Genomic DNA, 27,662 nt, shown 5'->3' on the forward strand with positions numbered 1-27,662 from the left:
AGGAGATGGCAGCAGTGGGGGGAGTCAAAAACTGCGCCCTCTGTGCTTGGAGATGTGGTACAGCAGGGCATAAATATGTGTGATCTTAAACACAATGAAGGCCTGGCTATCTGGCTGGACTGGTCACATCGACCTGACCAGCTGCCCAAATCCACCTGAATGGGGAGGGCTGGTGATGAAGTGACAGTTAGGACAGCGAAGGAAGGGGACATTTCCACAGATTCTCCCACACAAGAGATGTTAATATTTCCCATCTGCACAAGCATTGGTAATGGGTGCAACTCTTCTGACCATCACATGCAACTATAAAGGTGTTGTAGATATAATCCTTTATTCGTACAGGAAAAATCTCTTGAGACTCATTGTCTCATTTACAAGAGAGACCTGTTACATCACAACCTCCCCCCATAAAAACAGTAATACTAAACAATTCCACAAATCAATACTACACATTGTCAACAGAAGGGCTTTCAAAGATCAGGGTGCAACAGAAGCTGGGACAATAAGAGAGGGAGACAGACGAAGGGAAGCATGCTGCGAGGACTCCTCCTTTGCAGAGCTGGGTGATGGAGGCTGGAAAAGGGAGGACTGGGGTGGAGGTGGGGCTGGGGGATGCTGGGGCGGGGGCAGGGGGGCCGCGGCAGACAGAGACGGTTGCAGGCCTGTGCACTACGTCTCCTGCAGTTACATTGGTCTTACTGCACATCCACAATACAAACAACGCAGGGGAGGAGGAACATGTTAGGCCGAAACATTGAGGAGGTAAAAAAAAAAAAAATGGAATAGTGGTAGAATAGAAAAAAAAGATGTGTGCTTTTAAACCTTTTTTAGAAGGACTTACATTTTTATCCATCCATCTTTGCAAATGAATCTAATCCAGTCAAATTACAAAAACCATCTGAATATTGATTTTCAAATCTTGGCACAACTTTTCAAATGGACTTAGTCCTAGACTTTGAATCTGCCATTCTAACACACAAACATACTTTGATCTAACCGTTCTACTGTTGATCTGCCTGGTGTTCTGGGTCCTTGTTCTGATTTAAAGATGAAACTCTTCCAGAGTGATTTGCAGCCTTCTGGTTTTCTTGAAGGACTGCCATGGTTTTAGCTCCATCCATCTTCCGATCAACACTAATCAGCTTCCATGATGCTGCCGCCACCTTTCATTGTCAGGATGATGTTTTCAGACCATCCAATGTACAGTAGACAAAAAAAAAAATATCTTTTTTCACATATTTTCTAATAGCTAAATAAAACTAACACAAAACCATCTATCCATCCATCCATCCACCACCCTTTTTTTGGTCTAGAGCAGCGACTGTGGTATTTGGCCAGGAGGTGGCACTCTAAGAACGAAAAAATGTGGTTAACGATTCCTGCCTTTTTAAATAGTTATTTTTATATCATATTATGATTTATAATTTTTTCATGTTAGCATGTATACAAAATAAAAGTTATTTAAGAAGGCAGTATACATTAACCACATTTCATCCTGTCTTCATAACTGTTATTTGTTCCATAACTGCTATCATTATATTTGGGGATGTCATAAATTATGATATTTAAAATAAGTAGTAATGTAAATTAAATACAATTTCCTAAATAACGTTTTTTTTTTCTTTTTATTGTAGTTTATGTTGCTAATATGAAGTTTAAGTGTACTTCGTTGGTTTCTTGTTCAGTCTTATTTTGACTGGCTAAGAATTAGCGGCTTTTATTTTGAAGCAACCAGCTCTCCCAGTCCTGAGAGAAGATAGGCAGCCCGAGGCAGGGACCAGGCCAGCTCAGACACAGCGCAGGCTGCCGCTTGGATAACATTGGAAATGATAATTATGAGAGGAGATAAGTTCACCAGCTGAGCCGAGCTGGCTGACAGCAGTTGTGCCGTTCTCTACACAGACCTCTGAAACTGGTGGTAGCCGAGAGTTCTTGGGACAGTTCGCGGTCCCGGTAAAACAACTTGTTTTTTCGGACACTCTGTGGTGGCAGCAGCGGTCGCTGAAGCGACGGCTGGAGCAGGGCGTAGTGTGCGGGCTTTGGAGGCGTCGATGGTCCTGCTGCTAGCGAAACATGAACAAAAACCACCGAGTACCGAGCAGCCGTTCTCTGAGTGCCGTGGAGGTGAAAAGCAAGGTGACATATATACTTTTTATTGTCAGTTTTACTTTCTCTGTGTGTGATGCTAAATCATTGTGGTGATTAACATTATTACTCCTGCTAATTTAGCCCGCTAAGTGGCTTGGTAGCAGGTTGTGATGTTCCGATTACAGATACATAAACCTGAGCTATACGCACAGTTCTGTTTTTACTGTGTGGAGTTCGTTGATAACTCGACACATTTTAAGGTAACTATTTTGTGGTTGTATTTGCCAAGTTTTATGGCTGGCTAAGTTTGAAGGTGGAGGTTAATGTCAGCTGACTCCGCAGCGAGCTAGTTTCACCTGTCACAGCTCCTTCCGCCGCTCCCTGCACTCACTCACTGAAGTTGTGACAATTGCGTGTTTTATAACTACTAGGAGATATAAGCGCTGTCGCCTCATAAAGGGTTTACAACAAACGGAAACATGTTTAAGGCGTCACAATAAAACAATTTATTAAATGCAGGTGATATTATTTATGTCTGCAGATGTCATTCGGCTTGCTTTCGTCTGGCTTCTTCCGCAGAAGGCTCTCTGTGTCCTGTCTGTAGCCCACATTGAGGAATTCTACCGAAAACTATTATTTACTTTAATATACACAAACTATGACATCAGTTTTTGGCACAAATACAAATTATTTTTATTGTTTTAGGAGCGCTCCTCAATCTGATAGGGCTGAAGTTTATAAATACACTGATTACTTGACAGGTGACCGGAATCGGCCATTTCTCATCTTTTTATAGTTATGTGCCATAGCTATACAAAAGATAGCAGTTGCTACCTTAAAATAAGGAGTCAAACTTACCTATTTAGTAGAGCATGTAAAAGAAGGTTTTTTTTGTGTTTTTTTTGGGGGGGGGGATTATGTGAACCATTCTGAAATTTTTTGACATTTTTTTAAATTTTGTGATCCATTGCCTATTATTGGTCTGATCTTTTAAACTAGTAGAACAATTTTAAAGTGATTTAATGAATATTGAATCATATGATGTAAGATGTGTTTATACAGAAATTTGCAGAAGTTGTTATGGGGTGTTCAAGAGGTACACTTGCAAAGACACAAACATATACTTTGGGGCAGTACGGAGTAATTAAATTTTCCAAAGTCCCTTATTAATAACTGGGTTTGTTGTTGAGGGGCAGATCAATGGCTGAAGTTGATCTTTAAATAAATGTATTCGATTTAAAAATTATAAATATGTTTTACTTGCTGTTGGTAACACAAGTCAACATGCCATACTGGTCAACTGAAACTTCAGATTATCTCAATGTAAACAATTCAGTTTTTTTGTTGTATTTTCTGGTATGTTTAATCTGGACTTCAAAAATAGCCCTGCTTTCCTTTTGACTTCATTAAATATGTATTCAACAGAAGGGTGGGATACCCATAATAAGATTATGATATTATTGTTTCCAACAACCTGTGACCTTAACAAATTGGACTTGTGACAGAATTTGTGACCAACAAATGTTGAATTCTAAACAGTCTTTTGGAATATTATTAATACACACAGAGAGCTATTGTAATGATATATTGTGCAGTCCATACCTAGAAACATGTGCATTATTCATAATTCAACATTCTCTACAATGTTTAATTGTACTTTTAAGGGAATTTCATGCTTTGGGGGGAAAAAAACACTTTCCTCAATTGTTTATTCAGTTGTTTATACTGCTGCCTCAAACAATGCTATGTAATTTTACATGATGAAACCTTTTGAAGGAAAAGGGAAAGACTTGAGTCTTTGTAGTTCCAAGTAGAAACAGATGAAAAGCTTCAGGTGGCTACAAACCAGAAACTGGGATAAGGTTCTCCGTCTGGCCAACGGATCACAGTTTAATTTGTCAAACCTGTAATCAGCACGCAGGGGACATATTTAAATGCTTAGATGTTTGACATCATTCTGTAATAATAAGGTTAACAACCATTTAATTGTGAATTGAACTAAATGCGTCTGAATTTATTGTAAACAGAATTGTTGAAATAGAATGATCTTTCTGGAGCACTGCTATGTTTAGATTATATATATATATATATATATATATATACACAAAGACTTCTGTGAGATTTTAGCAAAAATCTTTCACCTGTGTCTGGACCTGTCACAATAACAAATCTTGCTGGAAGAGAAATTCATATAAGTTATTGTGATAAATGTCTTTATTGTTGTTTTGTGGCCATTTTCAATTAATAAAATGGCAATGGCATAATAATGCAAGAATACGTTCTCAAAAACCAATAAACTTTAAATTCAGATTAACATCCAACACAGGATCTGGAAGACATTTTAAATATCCAAAATAAATAAACAAAGCAACAGAAACGACAAAAAAAAAATCAAAACTCTCCAAAAAAAAAAAACTCTCAAAAAAAACAGAGAGGAGACAAAAAAACAACACACAAAACACTTTTGTGGTCCACAGTTTGGGGGAAAAAGAGAAAAGAGAAATAATAAATCATGCAAATGGAAATAAATGAGCTTGTTTTAATTTTTCATGCAATTAACTGATTTATTGCTTATTGCGACAGGCCTACTGGTATCGGAGAAAGAGAATTGAATGTTTTTTTCTTTTTAGATTTTTTTTACATGAGCAACAGTCATTTGATGCCATAAGTTCAGAATTCATGGGTAAAAATTAGATGTAAAATTAGACTGATGAAGCAGCCAGCAGTACATTTTAACATTTTTTTCTCCAGACTTGCCTGTAGAAACTCACCAAAATCATTGTGTGCTGTAAAGTCCAACTGCTTTTACTTGAGTCCTACAACTTAATCTCTACATTGCTGTGCACCAATGTGCAACAAGCGCCCAAGTTGGCAGTGAATTGTAGCTTTTTTTTTTTGGTCCATCCTGGGCAACAGTAACCACAACAACCAGAACTTGTTGTCAACATCAGCAGGGAGGCTTTCTACGTGCTGATGAGATCAGACGTCTGTAGTTTGACCCTGTCTGCTATTGTGCTGAAAATTTTTTTTTTTATTTTTTTTATCAAATTCCATAAGAACACATCCTGTAATTTACTGGATTTGTAGTTTAATTCCTCAGAATAGTTTAGCAAAACTCCCTTGATTCTCATTGCACACCTTTTTCTGAACCTGTTCCGACCTCTCCGATATCATCTGTGTTAATATTCGTACTGTGATCCTGTATGTCCTGTCCCAGTTTGGCGCAGAGTTCCGTCGGTTCTCTCTGGATCGCTCAAAGCCAGGCCGCTTTGATGAGTTCTACGGCCTTCTGCAGCACGTTCATCGCATCCCCAACGTGGAGCTGCTGGTGGCCTACGCCGATGTGCACGGCGACCTGCTGCCCATCAACAATGACGACAACTATCTCAAGGCCGTCAAGAGTGCCAACCCTCTGCTGAGGCTCTTCCTGCAGAGGAAAGGTAACATTTATTGTTCTTCAGTTTCTGCATGTTTTTAAATGACCTAGCTTAGAAATACAATGCTGGTTACAGAATCATAACGCTTTTTACTCTGGACAGTCGAAAAGTTATGGTTTTGGTGTATATTTGAAATCATACACAACTCCCGGCAAATTTAGCGTCAAATGTTTTTCAACCAATCAAGAAGTTTTTTAAAAAATTTTTCCAGAAAGGAAATTAGGCAAAAGATATTGAAACAATGTAAAAGTAGTGTTGGTTTTGGAAAAAAAAAATGAAATGAAATGTCATGTTGAAAATTAGTTTTACTCTTACCAATAATAAGGGGAAATTTACTGGCATTACAGCAGTTAAACCCTTCTTAGAACTGTTGACCAGCGTGTTGCATGTTTCCAGTGGGGTTGTGATGATGCATCGTTAGTGATGAGCCTCCTTACCACCTAAGATAAGATAAGATTAGATTCAGATGAATCTAATCTCCCTTTACAGATCAGAGTCATGTCTGGACTATGGCTGCGTTGCTCCAAAATGTTAACATTACTCTTAAAATAGGAGGAAAACTATTCTGGTATGACTATTTTTGACCCTCCCTGACCGACTTCCTTCATTTTGATTGATCAGCAGTTGGCCGATACTTATACGTAAAACTGATCTTTTCCTCTAATGTTATCTGACTCTGCAAAGGTTGCAGTTTATAATTATCACCCATTATGGCTTACTTAGCAAGTTCGTGGCTTTAGGGACTTTTCAGAAATAAAAAAATTTTACTGGCCAACATCAGAGTCGACCATAAAGACCAGTGATCAGCCAGAAAACTGCAATCGATGCATCCTTTGAATAATTATATCTTACATGCTTAATTGAACTCTGGATATGTTTTATTCTTAAGTTTTGAAATCTGTTATCGGGTTTAGGTTAAAGGTCGCAAGATTTTAATGGAAAATGCCAGGTGTGCATGTGTCACAAAATCCTTCTTGCTCATCTGTATTTGTTTACTTTAATTAGTACTAAAATGTACTTCCCTCACAGTACTCCCATTACAGTGCATGACAATTTTCAGCTTTCAGAATATATGAGAGGTTTCAGTGTGTTTACTTGTGAGAGTTTTGAAGTTAATGTTTCTCATATTCAGGCATTGCAACACTTTCCTGTCTGTTTGGATTTTTAACCCTGTGAGTTTCCAAGTGTGACTTGTTGAATGTTGGGAGGATCCCAGGGTCTGGTGGCCGAGGGTGTTTGGGGGGAGGAGGGGTTTAAGCTGTCTCCCTGTGCCATATAACCCTATAGAAGCTAAGCCACTTTGTCAAGAGGAGATTAGCGAGGTGAGTGCGTAGCGCTGCATGGGACGCTGTTTGAATTACACGCTCCAGACACAAGCCCCACGCTGGGTTCACTGCTGTTCAGAAACGCACCGGAACAACATGAAAACACGGTGGTGGAGCCAAGCAGGGAGTGCACATCACTCACGCTCTTAGGCATGCGCTGAAATAAAAACCAACAACGGTCGCCCATCAATGCAACCACAACCCCCCACAGACCCTATTAACCTCACACTCCTGTCCCCCTCTTGGTTTGTTGCCCTCCCCTGCTCTTCACCCTACCAGAAGGCACCAGTAGGATTAAGTTGACAGAGCCCTGCAATGTGTGGGTGCAGTACATTAACACTGTAGATGTTTCATTCATTCAACACTGACTTATTTTTAAACACTTCAGTGATGCTACAAGTAGCTTACTTTGAGTCTTCTTCCCTTAGTCACAACTTCCATTTGAAAGAGTATTATTGTTACCGGACCCTGTCTGGATACGGAGAGTTCTATGATAAGAAAAAGATGAGAGATTTTAGTTTCTGATTAAGCCTGGCAAGATTTTTATCCTGATTTTTGTCCTGATTTTCCTCTTCCAACAGTCTTAAGGATGTGCAGATTATCAAGATGACCCTTAAGATAAAGTTAAGAGATGTATACTTGCTGTGTGTGGTATGTTAATACCACATACCACACACAGCAAGTATATGTAAGTATATGAGGGGCAGTATTATATAAATTGCATTTTTTAAAAGCTTTACGTCATGTTATAATGTTATTTAATCATCAAGCATACCTGGAGTGTTGCCTTGATTCTTTCTTTCATGTTTAAGATATATTTTAATCTCCTTGACAACCATTCAGCTGTGGATGGACCTAACCCCACTTTCGAGGCGCAGCTCCTTCTCAGAGCTGCAGTTTCTTAGCTTCCGTCTCACAGAGCAGCCCTCCCTAGCGACTCGCCCTCCCAGCTCCTCCAGACTAACGAGCAGCAATTAGCAAACACCTGAAGCACTTACGCATCTGTTGTGCTCATTATGTATGAACTACTTCTCAGTGAAACGCTGGTAAAAACGTTGATAAAGGGTTAACAGAGGAGCCTTGTTGTGATGACTTCTTGAAGACAGAGTTTCAGAAAAAGCAGGAGTTTTTAAAGAGACAGAGGCCCAATTTTATAAAAGTCAAATTTCTTTCAAATCATATTTGATATGTATATAACATTTTTATAACAATTGAAGGTAACATAGGTGCTATAAAGGGGCACTATGTGACTGTAAAATACATAATACTGCCACTTTAAGAGTGATCTTGTTTGTTCTTAAGGAAGTCAGGACTGCTCCAGTCTAAAAGTCGGGATATTCAGCACTTTGGATAGTCGGGGATATTGCAGTGTGTATGATGTTCTGAGGATAAATGACAATGCAGCCTGTTTTAAATAAAGAAAACAAATGACTGCCAAAGTGGACCGTAAAGTTTGGTGTACTTTTGAGTAATCTTTGTATTATGTATATTCTGTTAAATATAGTCCACAAATTGTCATCATTGCTTTTTCCCAGTCAAGTTTATTATGAACTATTATTATGAACTTGCGTTTCATCTCAAGACGTTTTGCAATATTTTCTGTCTGATATCTGAATGTTGGTAAGTGAAATCAGTTTTTATGGTGACTTGACACCACACACTGTATGACCAAACCTCTTATAGCCAAGCAAATATGTTGTCATTTGTGTCTCTTAGGTTTTGACAATTGGTCGACAATTTTAAAATCTTGCTGTGTGAAGCAGACATTACCTAATCAAGCTGAACATTAGTCACCAGCCAATTTGTCTGTGTGTCTTTATGTAAAAGGTACAGTTGAGTCCTAGTGAAGAGACTTTTATCAAACAAGAGGAACCCACTCCTAACCTACTGCTAATACCTTTGAGATTCACTTGTCATATTTCTATAAATTTCATAAACTTTTAGACAGATGTGATATTATTACTGGATAAAGTGAACCTTCAAAGCATTGACGAAGAGCTCCTCTTCCTTCGTGGAGCAGTGAACTCTTATTAGAGGGCTTAGAAATGTGTTTAGCTCTGAAATATAAACAGCTGTCTCCAGTTACAGCGCTTGTTTATCATTCTCAAACTGGCAATTTCACAATCTGTGTGTTTAGTCTCAGTGCAGATCAGTTTGCACCTAATGAGGGTTGTTCCCAATGTGGCTTTTAGTTTTATTCTGGGAGACTGACTTGGGCATCGTACATGAGCTCGGTGATCAATGCGTTTTGTTCATTTCTGCAGACATTATGATGTGAGGCTGTGGAGTTTGTGGCTGTTTGCTTTTTGTATAAAGAGTTTTGTTTGTTGTCCTGTGTATCGGTTAAAGTAGGCTAACTTTTAAACTTTAATAAAGTGCAAAGAGTGTGTTGATGATGACTGAGCTGGCTGTGATGTGTTCTGATTAGAAATGTTTTTACGTGCATTATTGGTGTTAGAGCGGCTCTAAGGATTTTCCATTTAATCTTCCAACATGTGTAATGTCAATTTCTAGTTGTCAAAACTTGGTGTGTTTGGAAAACTGCAAAAACTGTAAAGAGAGAAAAAAATCTCCAAAGTCTCTCCTCTGTAGTCTTTGTTTTGAGTAGAAACATTGTTTTTTTAAACTTGCTGAATAAAACTATATATTGGGAATATTTTCTGATTCAAAAAAAAAAAAAATTGTTTTATATGTGTCATGAAACATCTTCAGCTTGTCATACTCTCGCTTGTTTTCAAACTTTAAGGGTTGTGAATACATTTGGCTTTTGACACTTCTGACTTCTGTTTTGTTCTTATGTACCTAAACCACAGGCACTTAATTTTTTCTAGTTAGAAAAACACTTAAATGAATTAAGGATATAAATAGTCATGAAAATGTGACTATTTTAAGTATATCAGTACCAAAAAATCTATAAAGCTACCACGTTGATGTGTTCAAAAACTTATATGCAATTATAAACACCATTTTATCACTTTCAACTATCACTTTTTGTGGAAATGGTAGTCCCCGTGGGTTTGATTTCATCTGTTTTCATTCCACCAAGCTATACTGAACTGTCCATTGGTGCATCAGTGTTGTTGTGCAAAATATACATGAACTCCAGAACAAAACCAAGAGTTAAAGGTTCTGTCTAATTGGCCACAGTTAAACGTGTCCTGTACCAACACTGCCTAAAAAGCCACTCAGCTTGGAAGAAATCATTACTTCAAAAGCAATATAAAAAGGCAAATTACTGTTTATAACTACTCAAAGACAAATATGTTAGCTTCTGGAGAGATGTCCTGTTGTCTGATAAAATTAAAACCTGGCTGTTTGGTCACATGAATTTCAACCTGGCCATCGGTAAGCAAAAGGAGGAGTTGTGAATGATGACGGTGATTTTCTGCGCCGTTTTAGAATTGTAGTCTGCCTGTGGTTGTAGTTTGGGAATAGCAGCGGAGAAAGTGAACAGAGACAATCAGTCCATGCTGGCCATCCTTTCTAATATTGAGCCACTAAAGTTGAAACAAATGGAATGCATAAAATATTTTATTGCTAGCAAAGATGTCATGGCCCTACTCCTCACAAGGTTTTTTATTTTTTACAGCGGACACATGGTAAGCTTCGATGTGACGCATTTCACGTCACGGCCAAACATTACCAATTGGGTAAAATTAAATTCAATTGTTTCAAACATCAACAGAGTCCATGCCTCCAGCAAGCAATCGTTTCTAATAGCTGAAGGTCCCCTGTAGGAAACAAAGCGTAGAACAAGGGGCTGTTTTTTACCAGACTTTGACTACTTACTGGCAGATATTTATAAGATGTATAAATATTTGGTAGACACAATCTTTGTTTGTGACACTGACAGCTGGATCATAAAGGAATATGGACTATGAAGCCTAATGGGAATTGTGTGCACAGCAACAAAATGCCTTAAACCTTACTCTTGCTCCGACACAAATGGTTTTGTTAAATTCCTCTGGTACCCTTGTTAAACTACACACATAGGCAAAACTGCAGCTCAAAAACAGCATAGAAAATCAATGTCATTATTCACAACTCCTTCTTCTGTTTCTCAATAAGAGAAACTCCAAACGAAACTCAGAATTTAGCTGACTTGCATGTGAAGGCAATGGCCAAGCTAAGACAATTAAAGGATGAAATGACCAGCACTGCATGAGCAGTTTTGCTCATTCAGTTTAGCCCCTGGACAAATCATAACCATTGTTCATTAAAGCAGAGGGCAGGAATGTTTGGATTCACAGTCCCTCATGAGAATGCCTTAGGAGTTAGTAACCAATACATGCAAGAGTCAGAGTGGGGGGAATGTACATTGTGGTTTCGGTACACAAACAAAGCAACGCATCAAGTCTGTTGAGAGGCAACGATGTAGAAGCAGAGTGATGCAAATGGAGTGAAAAATTCACATTTACAGAGCAAAATAGAATAACAATGAGGATAAAGGTGAAAACAGACGAAACAAGCGCAACAAAGTCTGTCGTGGTCCGATTGAGTAAAATCTTTAAAGCTGGATGGACATGAAAGTAGCAGGTGTAAAAACCATGCTGCTTCCCTAAGTAGCACACTCTGACAAGGCAAGAGAAATCAGCCACTCCACCTCCAGATCTAAAGTTTTCAGACCAACATTAATTACTCCCAAGGATGCTGAGTGAGGGAACGAAGGATTCAGAGCACTTGAGGAGGAATGTGTGGAGGAGGCAGTGCATATCTTAAAGCTAATGAGAGAGACTGAGGGATGGACGGGAGGCAGAGTAAACAGTATTAAAGCAGGAGTAATGTAGAAGGCTTTGTTTTGGTAAGTCGTGTAATTAGTGATGCAGGGAGACAAGAGCGAGGGAGCTTTAAGTGTGATAGGAATGCACCAGGAGCTAAGAGGAGGGGAGCAGGATAGTGGGAATAGTATTAGAGAGGGAGGAATGTGGAGAGAGGCCCAAGATAGGGTGGGTGGGACAGAGAAAGAGGGGAAGAAATGAAGAGTGGGAGGGAGATGGGGAAGCAGAGGAGGTGGAGGCGTTATGGGTGGTATGTGGCTAGCGTCTGATCACGTCCGCTGGGCAGATTAGACAAGACAGCAGGCCAGACTGGACCCTGAGCTTCAGAGCACGGCTCAGTCAACAAGGGCTAAAAACGGACAAAGAGGCTGGTGGAGAGAGATTTAAAAGGAGGAGAAAAAGCTGAGAACTTACTCCTTCTCTAATGCCTGACTTACTGAAACTTTATTCAAACTGCAAGAAAATAGAGGCAGGGAAGAAAGGGAGCAGATGGGATACAGGGGTATTAGGAGGCTGCCTGAGTTCTTTTAGCTCTGAAAAGATGAATGAGTCAGAGCAGGAAGGAAAAAGGGGTTGCTGTAAAAAAATCCAATTTCAGCTGCGGTAAGAGGTAAAGCTGAGGTTTAGGGTGTGGCTGTAGAAAGGAAAGTCTTGATCACAAACAATTCATAAGGGATAATCTGGAGAACAAGACGAATGAGTGATGACGGGAGGACAAAGGTAATGAGTGAGTTGGACGTTGTACAGATCCAGAAGACATGAAGGAATGCCCACACCATGTCAGGTGGATGTGTGACGAGAGACTGCTGAACCACGTCTGCTTAGATTCATGTTAGAAACGAGAACTGATGAACTGTCGCTGGAGAGCTGCTTTCCATTTCACAAGCTGAAACTTAGTCTGTGTTGTGTATTTTAGTGATGATCTCAGGTGTTGCAAATAAAGCAGTCAAAGAGGGAATTGTTTAGCTTTTCTTACATTTGTTGGATTCAGATTGGAACAGATGAAAGTAATGGAGTTCTTTGCCCATCAGATGTGAACATGATGTTTTGTTTTTGCTTTATTGTACAGTCAAGTTGACAGATTTACTTCTTGGTGAGCTTTAATTAAAACCCATTTCTTCTGCCCTGTGGGCTTGGTGTCGTGCTTATATTGATATGCAGCATACTAACTGATATGCTCATCTACGAATTTCTTTCTGCACGCTGTTCCAGCATGTTTCATCTGATTGGCTGTTCTCTGTAGTCAGCAGGCTCAGACAAGCAGCTTCCCAAACACTGTTGCCTTTCTGCTGTTGGGACACTTTCTGCTTAAGGTTCACAGCATCCAGTTAAAGTCCTCCTACTAGGTTATAGTAAACTAATTTGAATAATTATGCAGACTAGTTACCAGGTTTTGATTAACGTCTGTTAATGTTTTGGCAGAAAGCATTTTGGTTCCACTTATTCCTCAAACTAGGCTTAAATAAATAAATTAAATAAATTGTAAATTAAAAGTTTAATTTATTTTACAATTTGAATTCATCTAAGTTTTTTATGTAGTACTCCATCATAATAGGAGGTGACTATTAACATAACATGTCACATTATTTTTCTCTGCTCAAAATATAAATCCCTTGTTCAGTGGTGACCTGAAACAAAGAGAAATGTGAGAAAGTGACCACAGGAAGCTGAAGAAGCCCTGAAGGGCTCTCTTGAGGTTACAGACTGGGTTGCTCTGTGCTAGACACCTAAAGAGAACAGTAATGTTCCAATAACATTTAATTTTCCTCTGCAATTATTAAGCGTTTCTGCACTGAATACATTTAAGACACTGCAGTAGGAGCCAAAGAGGGAGGTAATTACAGAAAAAATGGCTAAATCAAGAGAAGATGGAGAAGAAAGCCAAAATAGGAATCTGTTGGATCAGCTGAAAGCAGAAATGTTTCTGCTGAGAGGTGGACCAGAGTGGCCAAGGGACAGGTTGATGGGAAAGGAAGACAAGAGCCAACGCAGGAAGCAAAAAACGTCTCTGTCAGCACTAAACGAATTGATGGAACTGCTTCATACCGTAGTGACAAGATGGAACAGAGCCGGCCTAAAATGCTTAAAACGTGCTGTTCCTTCAAGTGCAAACTGGTGGAAAAAATGCCTTTCTTTTAAGCCCCTTTAAGTAATTCTGTATATGCTGCTACAGTGCAGCCCTTTTCTATCAAGTTCGGGTTTTTATTCAGGTTTTTCCCCAACAAGATTAAAAGATAATAAGACAAGACTGATGATTGTAATTGAGAAGTTATGTCTGACATTGTATCAGGAGGCCTGGAAGGAGGATGATCAGTCTTAATGATGAGGAGCCTTAAATAATACATTTGGTCTAATTCCTCGGTGTCAGCCTAGTTACTCATGGCGACGTTCTGGCCTCACATGGCCAGCAGTCGGGCGAACCTTTTCACATCGGTCCATTGCTCTGCTTCAGTTTGTAAAAGCGCTGGCCTTATTCCGCCGCCTCCTCTCAGGACTCTCTTTGACCTCCCTCTTCAACTTCTTCTTCTTCCTCTTATCAGCAGCATTAAGGCTCTGTTATCTGGGAGGTATGCTTACCACACCAGGAATAGTAACAGTAATGGAATTTACCCCTTTGAAAGCATTTTTATTTATTCACCATCCCAGTAGTGTTCCAGCTCTCCTGTCTCTTTGTATGATTCGTTTCTGTCTCTATTCTGTATTGTGTTGTTTTCCACCTTTGCTTCTGCTGTGTGAAAGTACACACACTCACACATTCTCCTCCCTCTCCTCCTCCTCTTCCTCCTCTTGTATCAGCCTGTGTTAGGAACATCATGGCACCGGCTGAGTAGTGAACATCCAAGCTTGTCATCAACAAACCTGACTGTTTCCAGAACCCCACAGTCTGCTTGTTTTTAGTTCGCTCTTCTGATGTCTTATATTTGGCTATTTCAAACTAATTACTTAAACAGTGAACACAGTTCACTAATTAAACAGTGAACAGTGTTTATGTTAATATACCAAATGGCTTTTCCTCAACCTTTTATTTTTCTATGCAACTTTTGTATCTTATTTTTTGCTAAGTTAGCCTGGATTTTAACTAGTCCATTGTAGCACATAAATATTCTTTGGTATTAATCTTTCTGTTGTAGCTCTGGCTGTTTCAGGTCACCTTCCTCCTGGAAGGTGAGCCTCTGCCCAGACAAAAGAACAACATCTGTATATCTTAATGCCACTGCCACCATCATGTTGTTCTCAGGGTTTGCAGTAAAAGTATAAATAAGTCCTCTTTTAGCTTTCTTCCTACTGCAACTTTCTTCTAAGGCTGGACAATAAATTTATAACAATATATATCGTCATACATATGTTTGATAGAATTTTCAATACTCAATATATAGAATATTCACTGAACTCTGATCCAGTGCGGCATTCTGAAGGATGTAACCAGAGGAAGGAATTTAGCTGTCCGACCTCGAGCTAAGCAAGGCTGGTTGCACCAACTAAGTCACTCACTGTAACGAAAGAGTGCAGAAATTACAGAGTAACATATCGTCCAACCCTACTTTCTTCCTTAAGGGCTGGATTTGTGGAGTATGTGAACAATTATTATCTGTTATTCTTTTAGCTGATTTTTCCCTTCAGTGCTTCTGTGGTTATTGCTCTTTTTATCAAGGCAGGTCACTTTAGGTGGACATTTTGGTTCTCATGATGCTTTTTGTTTGCTAATCTTCATGGATGAACTATTTACCAATTCTGACTATAAAATGGCAGGTCAAAAAAAATCGGTACCGCACGAAATTCTGATTTCTTTCATTTTGGAAGATCGGCAATCGTGACAGAGAGCTGACTGACCATCAGTTCACGTCTGCACATGCACAGTTAAAAATATTCACCCTGCTATTCACAACTTGGCGACTTTGTTGCTATATTTACAAACTTTTTGGACAAAAAAAAATTGGTATTGACCAAAATTGGAATCAGCTGGTAAGACTTTTTAAAGACCTGTGTGAAGAGGTTGAAAGGGAATGAATACATGTTTGTCAGACTTCAAGCTGTTACTCTGTTGGGCTTCTCATCACTCCTGTTTGTTGTTAATGTTACTCAGCAAATTGTTCTATCTTCTCTGTTCAGGCTGATGTATTTTTAGCTAAAACAGTAACAAAAAAGCTACAGTTGTCGCAGCTGTGATAATAACGTTTCTCTGCGTGTGTGTTCCTGGTCATGGTGAAACCTGGGAGTAGTGTCAAGTTTCCGGAATTACAGGTAGTGAGAAATAATGGCTCATTAGAGTTATTGCTAGAGATAATTCTGCTGCAGAGAAAGCATCTTATCGCTCTGGATCATTGTAGTTTTGATACTGAATACCAGCAGCAAAGTAGATTTCAAGGAGTGGCTGTAATGAGAGTAACGAGAGAAAGTGGATGCATGAATGAATCACTGGAGCAGGAAGTGTATTGAATTTATTGTATTTCAAACATGATAGAAGCATAAAATCACACATATAAACAAGGAATGCAAAAGACAGATTTTGTACTACAATAATCTTAACATGCTTGAAAAGTTGTAGGAAGAAGTAAGAAACTTATTAACTCATACCCCATAAACTATTAATGCTCTCACTATATGTTCATGTCTTATTGTTTATGCCTTTTATGTCACAAGGCAGTTTCTGTTGTGGGATCCAAATATCAGGGCATTCAGCTGATTTGATCTAGTAAGAGCTGTTTTTTTTTTTTTTTTTTTTTTTATAAATGTCAAGCCCATGAATTAGTTTCATCCCGAGTGTACATAGCACCCATTACTGGGTAATATTGCATTTGAATGTGAGGATGCATCCACTTGTGTTCAGGATAATGGCAATCCAGCACCACTAACCAGATTCATCAGGAGTTTGGTAGGAATTATATTTTTACATAGAAAATTTTCCTGTGGCATTATGTGTAACTGAATCATTAATTTAAAGAGGTAATAGTACTGTGGCATTCAATCAGTGAGGTCATTTATTGTGTGGCTCTTATACAGGAATAACAGAGAATGTTTGACATGTTGCTTATAGTGCATTTACCTGTGTTAATGTGGGCAAGATTGGTCTTTCCAGGAGTTTTTCATAGATGTGTACTTTGGTTAAAAAGTAGTTTGAAAATGATCTGAAATGGAAACTGAAATGAGAACGGTGTAGCACCGAAATGATTAATCGTGATGAATCGATTATTGAAATAATCAACTCATTTAGTAGTTGATTAATTAACAGGAGCATGCATAATAAAAAAGGCCATTTCTGAAAGACTCTGTGCCGTAATTAAACCAAAACTGTACAAAACGTATACATATTTTGCATTTGAGATAAAAAAAATAAAAAATAAACCTTTGTCTGTAAATATGTTCTACCCTAAAATCAAGTGGCATAGTTTTAACATTACCTGTTTTAAATGATGTAAAATTACTTGGTGAATCCAAAAAATAATCACTAGATTATTAATATTAAGTCCAGCAGAAAGGGCTGAGCTTGTCACATGTTGGTGTTAAAAGGATTTTTTTTTAGCTATAGATGATCGAATGTTCACTAAAGGAATAAAAAGAATAGTTATTTACTTACTTGGACTTACTATATTTATGATATTGTATAAAGCAGGTTTAAGTGGTTGAATGAAAATAATCTAAAGGATGCTTGTTTAATGTGATTAATTGATGAATAAATCTATTACTGAGAAGAATATTTAGCTGCATCGGTAGAAAACATACAGAAAACCAGAGCGGAAAAGGATCAAACAGTAGGCTTTACTGGGAAGACTCGACCAATGATCATCAGTGATCATAAATCTACTGTTACCTGAGAGTATTGCAACAATTAGAGGACGTTTCTGTGAGGCTGAGCTGTCATCCAGAAGCTTCCCTCCTCAAATGACCTGAACTGACAAATTGAACAGGTTTCAATTTGACAAATACCACATTACCTGGCCTGAAGAGAAATGGAGCAATTTTCCATGGACCACAGAAAGCAAAGTAAGATTGTTCTTACTGGATCGAAGGGCAACAGACAGTTTTGCTGCTAAACAAATTTCAAGCCAAAGTAAGCTGAGTAAAGTGGCTCAGCCACCATGTTATAGGGGTGTTTCTCATACTACACTGTAAAAGCTGCATGTGACCTCAAACATGTTTCTGAGGCAAAATCAAGAAATGCAAAGAGACCAGGATTGCTGTCTAAAGGTGCTGGGCTGGAATTACCTATTCACAGGTTGGTCAGCTCATAGTACACAGATGTGAAGCAGAAGCATTGGCCGCATAGCTGAGTATTAGCTCTGTGATTGCGTGAGAAGTTAAATCTTCATGCATTTTTTCAGTTTACAGAGCAAATATTTGAGTTTGTAAAGTGAACTGCAAACATACAGTTCACTTTATATACACTGATAACTTTATATACACTGATAACTTTCTCTTTTTTTTTTTTCATTTTTTACTTCGGAATAGAGTACACTCTGTTCCCAGTGCATTTGCATACAATGACTTCCAATACTCGTTTAAGCACTGCAATTATTTTGAACACAACTATACATCCAGGTGACGAACAGAAAACGGCAAAAAACTGAGCGCCACCTCATGTGTCCTCCCTGGGGGTCATTTTCTCCTCCATTGATGTGGTTTCTTCCCTCCTCACTAACCCCATTCACAGTGTGGGAAGTTAAAACAACCACTGCATTACTGGAATACCTAACCTGTGCGGAGTACTGGACCCTAATTCAGCACCTACCTCAGGTCTCTGTTTGTATTACTGGCTGGAGCCCACAGAGTGACAAAGGAAACCCACTGAGCTGTTTTCAGAAATAACCCTGGGTTAATCATGACTTCAGTTTGGCCTTTTAGGCGAGTCTAATGACTCACAATAGGGAGTAAAACACAATACAATATGGCTTGAAGGCAAAAATTCCTGACTTGGAAGTCATTTTCATGCATACAGTAAAAGTCACTGGATGCTTATGAGCTTGTTTTATGAAGGAAATGTATATTCAATCTGGATTTGATACAGTTTTATAAACCTGTTTCTCGACTGGTTTTTGATTCTGGCTCAATTTTTGTATATTCAGACACTAACTTGAATTCTCATTCAATAGTTCAATAGTTATTCAACAGTTCATATTCAATATTCAATAGTTCATATTCAATAGTTCAACATGTAAGTAAAATGGAATACTTATTGGTTGACAAGGTGTAAAAATGGCAAATTTCAGTAGTTACGGTAATGTCTACAAATGTGTGCTTATGGTAAGGAAGCTATTACTTTTAATGACTTCTCAGAACATCACTTCAAACCTTCTCCTTTAGGTTGTATTAAGTATGAAGACACTTCCTATAGTGTGTCCTATGCCACTTTAGTAAAACTCAAAATTCTAATGTTTTACAATCATGGATAACCTTAAGTGTCTTGTCAGACAAAAGAAAATCTCTAACAGTTAAAATCTAAATCAGCAAATCGGGCTTTTTAAATATTGCTGATTGGCCAGAAAACTACTATAAGTGGATTACTAAAAGCTGTCATAAATGGGGTTTTGCAAGGGTTGTAGAATATTTCAAAAATACTAAGTGTAACCAACAGAAAAACATGACGGTACAGTGCTAGTTTCTAAGTAGATCTACTTTCTAAAATACTGGTTGACAGTATTGCCCTGCGACAGACTGGGGACCTGTCCAGGGTGTACCCTGCCTCTCGCCCGGAACGTTAGCTGGAGATAGGCACCAGCAACACACCTGACCCCAATAAGGGACAAGGGTGTACAGAAGATGGATGGATGTATGGTTGACAGTAAGAAACCTTTTATTTTTTTCCCTCTCATAGTTCCTCTATGACTGTGCAGGTTAATTATTGGCCAAATATACTCATACCTGTACAGTCACTGTGCAGCACACCACAGTCAACCTTTGTAGTGTTTACCAAGCGATGAGTGACTAAAGGCAGTCTAATTTATGGCGTGAACCCTTAGACTTTCCTGTGAATAAGAAAACTGATTGTCAGATTGGTTTTAGGCTGTAATAACTAGCAAAAGGATTCATATATATTTAGGTTCATATCATTTAGTAACCTTCCTCTAGACTTCATCAGGTAATGCTGTGCTCTAGCCAGCTGTAAAGTAAATAATTATTGTTTTCATGGTGTTGAGTTAGTAGACATGAAGTGTTTAAGAGCTGAGCTGTGCAGTGAGAGCATGTTGGAGATACCCAAATTCATGTTATCTGTTTCTGCTTAGTGTGAGTGATCATCACTGACGGTCAGATCTCTCGTATGCCGGTTACGGACGGATGGTTCAGATGAAAAGACGACTGGTAAAAGTGAAACGAGATGTAGAGCTCAGGCCCTCTCACATGCATGACCGCTCTGACCGAAAAGGCCTTGTGGCAGCAATGGAGGAAATATATGTTTGTGTGTTCAAACAGCCAGCAGTAGGTCGTTTAAACACTACAATCCTGCAGAATTTGCAGATGACACACTTGTGCATTTCAGCTTTTTAAGATATCAGAGGCGTGAATATGTTAAACTCATGCCTTGTGGGAACTGAAAGGCGAGCCGGCCACTCTTTCTCGGGACAATCGACCCTTTGTTTTGGTTTCGGGATGGAACGGGGAGTGGTGCGACGCGTACCTGTCAGAACCTGAGAGCTGGAATTTTCGTCAGCTGCCTGAGCGGATACTTTTCGAGGTTGCTTTCACACACTCGGAGAGGGGGCAGATATTCAAAAAAGTGTCACTAATGCTCTATTTATAGTTTATAGAGCTCCTTCATCTAAATTGGATCGTGCGGAGTGCCATAAATGGAGAGAATGAAAACTTTGAAGTCTTTTCAAAAGAAAATGATAAAAATAACTAAAACCCAGCAGGACGTTAATGACACAGCCATGACACAGATGTTAATGTTTAGCTGCTTGTTACATGCTAGTTAACTATTAGATTCAAGGTTCAGTTTCTTCCTCTATAAGCAGTGCACCGCTGTAGTTGGTTGATGGCGTATACTGTGCCCTGAAAAGCAGTTCTTTTTTTGTTGTGATGCTTTGAAAGTGTTTTGGGTTCAGGATGTACACTTTTTGTTCTGTCCAAACCAGTCAGAGGGGTTCATTGTTGGCCTAAAAACATGAAATACCCAGAAACGGGGAGCGTTACCCTGTCCGATCTGCTGCAGCTGACTCATTGATGTCTTAATTCTGCAAAAAATCTTCAGTAAATTGTTGGAACATCAAGAAATAGGAGATGATTCCAGGAAACAACAGAAGGATTAGACTCATACAAGCATTAAACCACAACTCTAAATGGTTGGAGGGAGTTCTGTTTCCTTTGTTCCTCTTTTTATGAAGTTCACCTACAATAAATAAACTGGCTATTTTTGCCTGTTTATTTTAATTAACAATAAAGGGTTGTAGTGGTGTCACTTTGTGATTTCAGGTGCATCCATCCTTCTAAAGTCCACGATGTACCAGTTTAACTCTGAGGATGTGGTCTGCATAAGATATTGATCTTTGACTCGGATTCTTTTCAAATAAATAGGTAGTTGATGGATAGATGTGTTTTTAGGATCAGTGTGATTTGTTCATGATAACATTGTAGTAAATTCACTTGTTCTTGTTTTTGCATTATTATCTGCAAATGCAACAATATTGTCAAAAAAAAGCTATAGTCTGATATTAATCAAGAACATTTTATATCTATCGAGTAGAGATTCAGAGTTTTGTCAATTTTAGAGCTCTACTTTCTGGAAAATTTTCACATGCTGATGCTAATTAGATCAGATTCTGAATTTTCTTTAATGACTAATTTTTGTATGTAACTTTTATCAATTTTTTTTACATGTTTGCTAAATGTTTCTCAGTATAATACAAGACAGATTATCTGTAAAAATAAAAATAAAGCTCCTTCTGCCTTCCCTACTGTCATACACTGCTTGATCAGAGACAACCAATCAGAGCCAAGAGGTGGCTCTTAGTGCTGTTAATCATACTTGTGCAATTGCATAACAGTTGACTGACATTTCAAACAAAAGACAAAATTATTACATAGAGTTTCAACTTTCTCTACTGATGAGTTAACACCAGCCTCCCTCTTGCCTTAAGGTAAAATATGCAGAAAACATTTGGCAGCAATTCATCCAACTGGGATTCAAACCCAGGACCTTTTTACTGCAAGGCAACAGTCCTTCCAACTTTCTATGATTGCTGCCTGTGTATAAATGAAAATTATCTCTGCAAGATTTGAAATAAACTAAAACGGTTTCCTTTTAAATTACTTCCTACCTATCTGCATCCTCTGACTTCATTTTTAAACACCTCACTGATACTAACAAAAGCTCTTGAGTCTTCTTCCATCGTCTTAAATTCAAATTCAAGAATACTTTATTAATCTCAAAGGAAAATTTAATGTTGTTGAAAGTCATTAGTCAAAATTCTTCAGAGTTATTGGCATTATTTCATCTTTTGCCATGTTAATCAGTTGCTCCCAATCTGTTGCTATGGTTATGCATCATAACAAAAGAGGAAAGTATAAAATGTATTGAAACACAATGCATCCAAAATGAGAGAATGGTTGTAAACAAAAAAAGCAATCCCCTCAACCCAAGAAAAGCAGGAATGAAAATTTGAAGAAGAAAAAAAGACAAAAATCTAAGAGACTTTGTTTTTGGTGCAACTTAGTATGTGCATTCATTGAATAGAAAAGAAATTGATTTTTGAGTTTCTGGCTACCTGATCAAACCAGTAATCCTCACTTTCTGGTCAGCCTTAAGATTTTTTTATACTACGTGTAGAAATGCACATAGTAGAAATCTAAAATGAGATTGAAGTTTTTCTCCAGTATCAGTATTGAGTTTTCGCATCACAGCAACCCTAATGATTCATGAGATTTTCACCGTTTGCTGAATGATTTTCATCAGTTAGAATAGAAATTTCATGTGAACATTCTGCCAAGCCAACCATATGCCTGGTAAATAAATAATGCAGAATATCAGCTCACCACATGCACCTGCAGGGTTCGATGCAGCATAAGGAGGGGGCATTTTTGGCTTCAGCAAGATGGAAAAACCTGATTTTCAAAAGTCGACTTGCCAAGCTACTTGTTGGCTGTGGTGGATTTTTTTCATCAGTGCGACCAAAAGGGAGCAGTCAGAATCCTTCTTCCAGCAATGCCTCAGGCTGAGAACAAAAAAATAAAAAATAATAAAATAAAATTGGTTTCAAATTACATGATGAAACAGAGTTTCAGGCATAGAAACTGTTTCATGTGTGGCAGCCTTAAAGGGGTAGTATTATGTAAAATCAACTTTAAGTTTGTGTTGCTTTGACTCTTTCATGCATGTTTTAGAAATCCTTAAATCTACCATGGCAACCATTTGACCCTGCCTCTACACCTCACCCACTAAACTCCTTCAAACTAGCCAGCAGCAATTAGCAAACACCTGGTGGTGCTGCGCATTTGCTGAGCTCATTACTGAAGCTACTTTCAGAACAACGCTGGTAAAACATTGTTAAAGGGTTAATAGGAGTGCTGTTGTGATGACTTCTTGAAGGCAGAGTTTCAGAAAGAGCAGGAGCGTCTTAAAGAGACATAAGGCCACTTACAAGTCGCGAAATTAGAGAGTGAAATTTTATAGTCATTTATTTATATATATATGGCATTTTTAATAACAACTAAAGTTAACTGAAGTAACAGGAACTGTATTAATGATTGTGCTACAAAACAACACTTGATTATTGGGAAATGCATACATAAAAAGAAGTTACTTCTGTTTAAATCACTTTTCATTTTTTATTTGCTCTCCATCTTCCCCTTCTCTACTTCGCCTTTTTTTTTTTAACTTCCTCTCTTTTGTGTTTTGCAGAGGAAGCTGATTACACAACATTTGGTACAGACTCACTGACCAGGAAGAAGAATACGGTGCTCTCTGCGGTTCTTCTGCGGCCTGACCCCAACAAGAAGAAGCCTCCAGTGATCATAAGCCTCCCGAAAGACTTCCGCCCTGTGTCGTCCATCATCGACGTGGACATCCTCCCGGAGACGCACAGGCGTGTCCGTCTGTACAAGCATGGTCAGGAGAAGCCCTTGGGTTTCTATATCCGCGACGGCTCAAGCGTGCGAGTGACTCCACAGGGCCTGGAGAAGGTCCCAGGGATCTTCATCTCTCGCCTGGTGCCCGGCGGCCTGGCTGAAAGCACAGGCCTGCTGGCTGTCAACGACGAGGTTCTGGAGGTGAATGGCATCGAGGTGGTGGGCAAGTCTCTGGACCAGGTGACGGACATGATGATTGCCAACAGCCACAACCTCATCATCACCGTGAAGCCTGCCAATCAGCGGAACAATGTCGTTCGCGGCGGTGGAGTAGGTGGAGGCGCTGCCTCTGGTAGTTCGTCGGACAACGGTGCCAGTTACCATGGCTATTTACCCCACGGCGCAGCTGCCATCGCCGGGCCGACACACATCATCCAGAACTTCTCCGTTGGGGAGCTGGAGAGCGACGAAGACGACGAGGACGTGGTGATCGAAATGGGGGGCGAGGCGGAGACCATTCGGCGCACTCCGTCGAACTACAGCATGCCGTCTCTGCCTCGCTATGAACCGCACCTCAACCTTCGCACCGCCACTGCCGCCAATTCCGGCTCTGCCTTCTCCATAAATGCCAACGGGAACCTGCGTGGCAGCGGCGGCAGCAGCGGATCTCTGACCAACACCAATGCCAGTTCCACCACGCCATCCCCCGACAGAGCGAAGGAGAGGCGGAACCTGGAGGAGGAGGGCACAGTCATCACGCTGTAGACTGGGTTTCAACACACTGATCACTGGGAGGTGCAGCAGCGTCTCAATCGCATTCAGTGGCCTCATCTGAGGAGCACAGTTATATGGGTATGTGTTGAACGTCAAACACCGCACCATATGCTGCTCCCTACATGCCAATCATCACGCTGGAGTGCCATAGTGGTGATCAGAAGGAACACAGAGCCACTGCTGCTCTCCAGTTCATCTCAGTACCAGTGCAGTTTGTGGGTTTTAGCTTTTTAACTGGTAAACTCAACACCCTCATTTGGTCTTCAAATATTTTCATTGAACAAGTTGGCTCCATGGCATTACAATCTTTGCTAAGGATTCACCAATTCCAATTTTGGTTGATACCATTTTTTTTTCTTTTTGGTCTGAGAAGTTGCTAATTAAGACCGGTGATGGATAAGATTGGTGAATAAGATCAGTGTCTTATGCAAATATCTACTGATTGCTGATCTCCCAAAATTAAGGAAATCAGGGCCGATTTATCAGTGCACCCCTACTCTCTAGCTCAGTTATTAGTTGACAATCCCCTCCAATCACCTGCTTTTCTTCTTTTTACATTTACTTCATTCAAATGGTAAACACTACTTTCCAGCAACCTAGCAAGTCTTTGTTTTGATGGTTTTTAACCACTGTTATTACCCTTCTTCCTTTTTGTACCTCATTATAAGGGTGACCGACTGCAAAAAGAAGGTTATCATTATTATTAGATTGCCTCAGTGAAAACATTTTACTCTGAAACCTGCTTTATTTTCATTGCTATTCATGGAGATTATTTTTTTCTTAGAAGACCAATTTTGAGTGGTGATTAACTCCAGAATAAGATATCTGTGAATGAATCATGCTATCTGTCCTTCATATTGCACTCCTACTTCTCATGATTGTTTCCCCTGCCATTTGGTCGACTTGTGAAATAATGTGAATATGATTTTCATGGTTCTTTCTGGATCAATATATTTAAGATTATTCAGCCATTATCTAAATCATGCCATGACTTCATAAAGATATAGATAGACTTTTTAGCGCCCTTGGTGAAGATGTTTGAACAGCCTTGAGTTAAACAGGTCGAACAAACCAAAATTTGAGTCCCCCCACCCCAAAAAAAATCCCAATAAATAAAATTCTAATCTGGAGTGCATGTTAGCATGAACTCTGCACAAACTCCAGGACTCAAAGTGTAAACCACAAAAATGTATATGTGATAAGGATTCAAAATATGCCCAAATGCTTTCAGAAATGGAATTTAGATTAGTGGGGGGGTTTTAAACACAATTTTACAAACGGGATTTTCTCTAACTCGTCTGCCATTTGCCATCATTCCTATCAAATCCCCCATTTTCATTCAGCTGTAATACGTCGACAAGCGTGCTGACGGTCCAAAAATAGCGTTGCTGTAACCATGTTGGTAAACACAACCTCTGAGGTGAGTTAGATGACGTGTCTGTGTCCCTGCTGAGGTTGAGTCACTGCTGAACACACAGCTGCAGGTACAGCTGACACAAACTCTCTCTCTTTGTTAAAGGTGAGGCCGTGCCGTATTATGAACCACATGATGATAATCTGTCTAAGAACCACCAAAGGAGCCATTTTTGCCCTGTCTGCACTTTCTTGAATTCTCTTCAATTTAACCTCCAGTGTCTTATTTTTTTTTTTTAAGTCTATATCATCTCTGAAGTAAATGACTAAAATGAAAGCATTATGGTGATGTAAAAGTAGATCCACAGAGGATCTACTGTGGGTTTATGCCTCACTGAAACTGAGATGATGCATACTCAGCAAAACAAAGTGAAATTTTTGCTCAGATTCTGGAATAATTATGATAAATATATTGATTTTTGAAGGGTGCACACATTGTAATGATGTCGTATAGAACAATCTGATACAGTGCAGTAATATTATTAGCAATACCAGTTCACATACTTCACTCTTCAGTTTGACTCAAACTTCAGTAAAAACACGAGGAAGCACAAAATAATGAACAAATGATCACTAAAGACTTAAATGTCATCTGGGGAAAAAATGACCCCCTCTGGTGGTTCCAGGTGGTACTGAAATGTTGGTGGGTTTTATCCTTTGGTCTAATATTTTAAATGTTTTTAGAATAATATCTTGAAATAATTGAATTGAAACCCTTTCAATTCCAGACATAACCATAAACAGTACGTCCATTTCTGTTGCAAACTCCCTCTGTAAAGTGAGAGCACGTAGACTGGATTTTCAAGCATCTATTCTCCTTATTGAAGTGCTAAGTCTTACTTTAGCATTTATTTTACTGTTGCACATAAAACCAGGGTCCACACTGTCACTTTTAACAAATTATGCAAGTGAAAGTATATTCATTTAAATTGAGGCAATGCTCATGTTCATAATTTGTAGCTGTGTTTACGATCTGAGGCTTTTAGATTGTGAAATTCCATGACTGATTAAAAGATGTTTTTATAACAGCACAGGCTACTTACTACATTTGATGTTTTTGGCCTTGTGTGTGGTCCACAAAATGCAGCATTCCCAGCACTAAGCATAGCAATGAACCATTCTCTAAATGGAAATCTATAATTATTACTTTATTAGCTTTATCTCTGAACTACAGCACAGGACACTGGAATTGTAACTACATCAACATTTTTTTATTTATTCTGTAATCTTCTTCATATTTTCTTTCTTTGTACACATTATGCTATTATATTTTTATAACAGATATGTTTGGTTTTTTTGTTGTGTATTCATGATCATTTGATTTTTTGTTTTTGGTCGTAAATCTCCAGGTACAGTAGAGATTTCTTTAGAAATAATTTCTATAGATTTTACCGCTCTGTTTAAAGCTTCAGGAAAATCTCTGCTAAATAAATTAAACACTATTTCTATTTTCTTTTCTCATACTGTGAATTATTATTTTTGGTGACAGCGAGACAGTTGTATTAACAACCACATAGGCAGATGTTTGGTGTCGACTGTTTTTAAGTGATCAGGTAATATTTTTTTTTTCTAGCCAGATAAATCCTGTGATGTAGATTTGTAATGAAGAATGTCAGTATTTTCATATCAATGCTTATATGTATGGTGGACATTTTTATCATCTGAAGGATATTGTTATAAGGTTGAACTGGAGATATAAGAAAAAGTAGATGCACACCTGTAACTGCTGACTGGCGGAGCTGGATACAATAAACTAATATGTAGCAATACTTGGCGTTTTTGTCTTTAATATGTGGACAAATTACATACAGAGCCTTGCAAAAGTAATGTCCCTTGAAATTAGTCATTAT

At 38.8% G+C, this 27,662-nt stretch overlaps 1 protein-coding gene across 1 annotated transcript; it reads left to right on the plus strand.

Annotated features, from left to right (window-relative positions):
* The first annotated feature begins 1,751 nt into the window (after window positions 1-1,751).
* On the plus strand, window positions 1,752-27,581 carry pard6b (par-6 partitioning defective 6 homolog beta (C. elegans)). The gene is made up of 3 exons (XM_007578041.2): window positions 1,752-2,136; window positions 5,306-5,528; window positions 23,459-27,581. The coding sequence occupies exons 1-3, from the start codon at window positions 2,074-2,076 to the stop codon at window positions 24,388-24,390; spliced, it is 1,218 nt and encodes a 405-aa protein (XP_007578103.1). The 5' UTR covers window positions 1,752-2,073; the 3' UTR covers window positions 24,391-27,581.
* The last annotated feature ends 81 nt before the right edge of the window (window positions 27,582-27,662 follow it).

The sequence above is a fragment of the Poecilia formosa genome, unplaced genomic scaffold, assembly GCF_000485575.1.
Source record: "Poecilia formosa unplaced genomic scaffold, Poecilia_formosa-5.1.2 Scaffold465, whole genome shotgun sequence".
Classification (NCBI taxonomy): Eukaryota; Metazoa; Chordata; class Actinopteri; order Cyprinodontiformes; family Poeciliidae; genus Poecilia; species Poecilia formosa.

Coding starts and splice junctions, on each gene's coding strand:
- pard6b (XM_007578041.2), top strand. CDS start 2,074: ATGAACAAAAACCACCGAGTACCGAGCAGCCGTTCTCTGAGTGCCGTG. Junction 2,137..5,305: donor CCGTGGAGGTGAAAAGCAAG/GTGACATATATA, acceptor GTCCTGTCCCAG/TTTGGCGCAGAGTTCCGTCG. Junction 5,529..23,458: donor GCTCTTCCTGCAGAGGAAAG/GTAACATTTATT, acceptor TGTGTTTTGCAG/AGGAAGCTGATTACACAACA.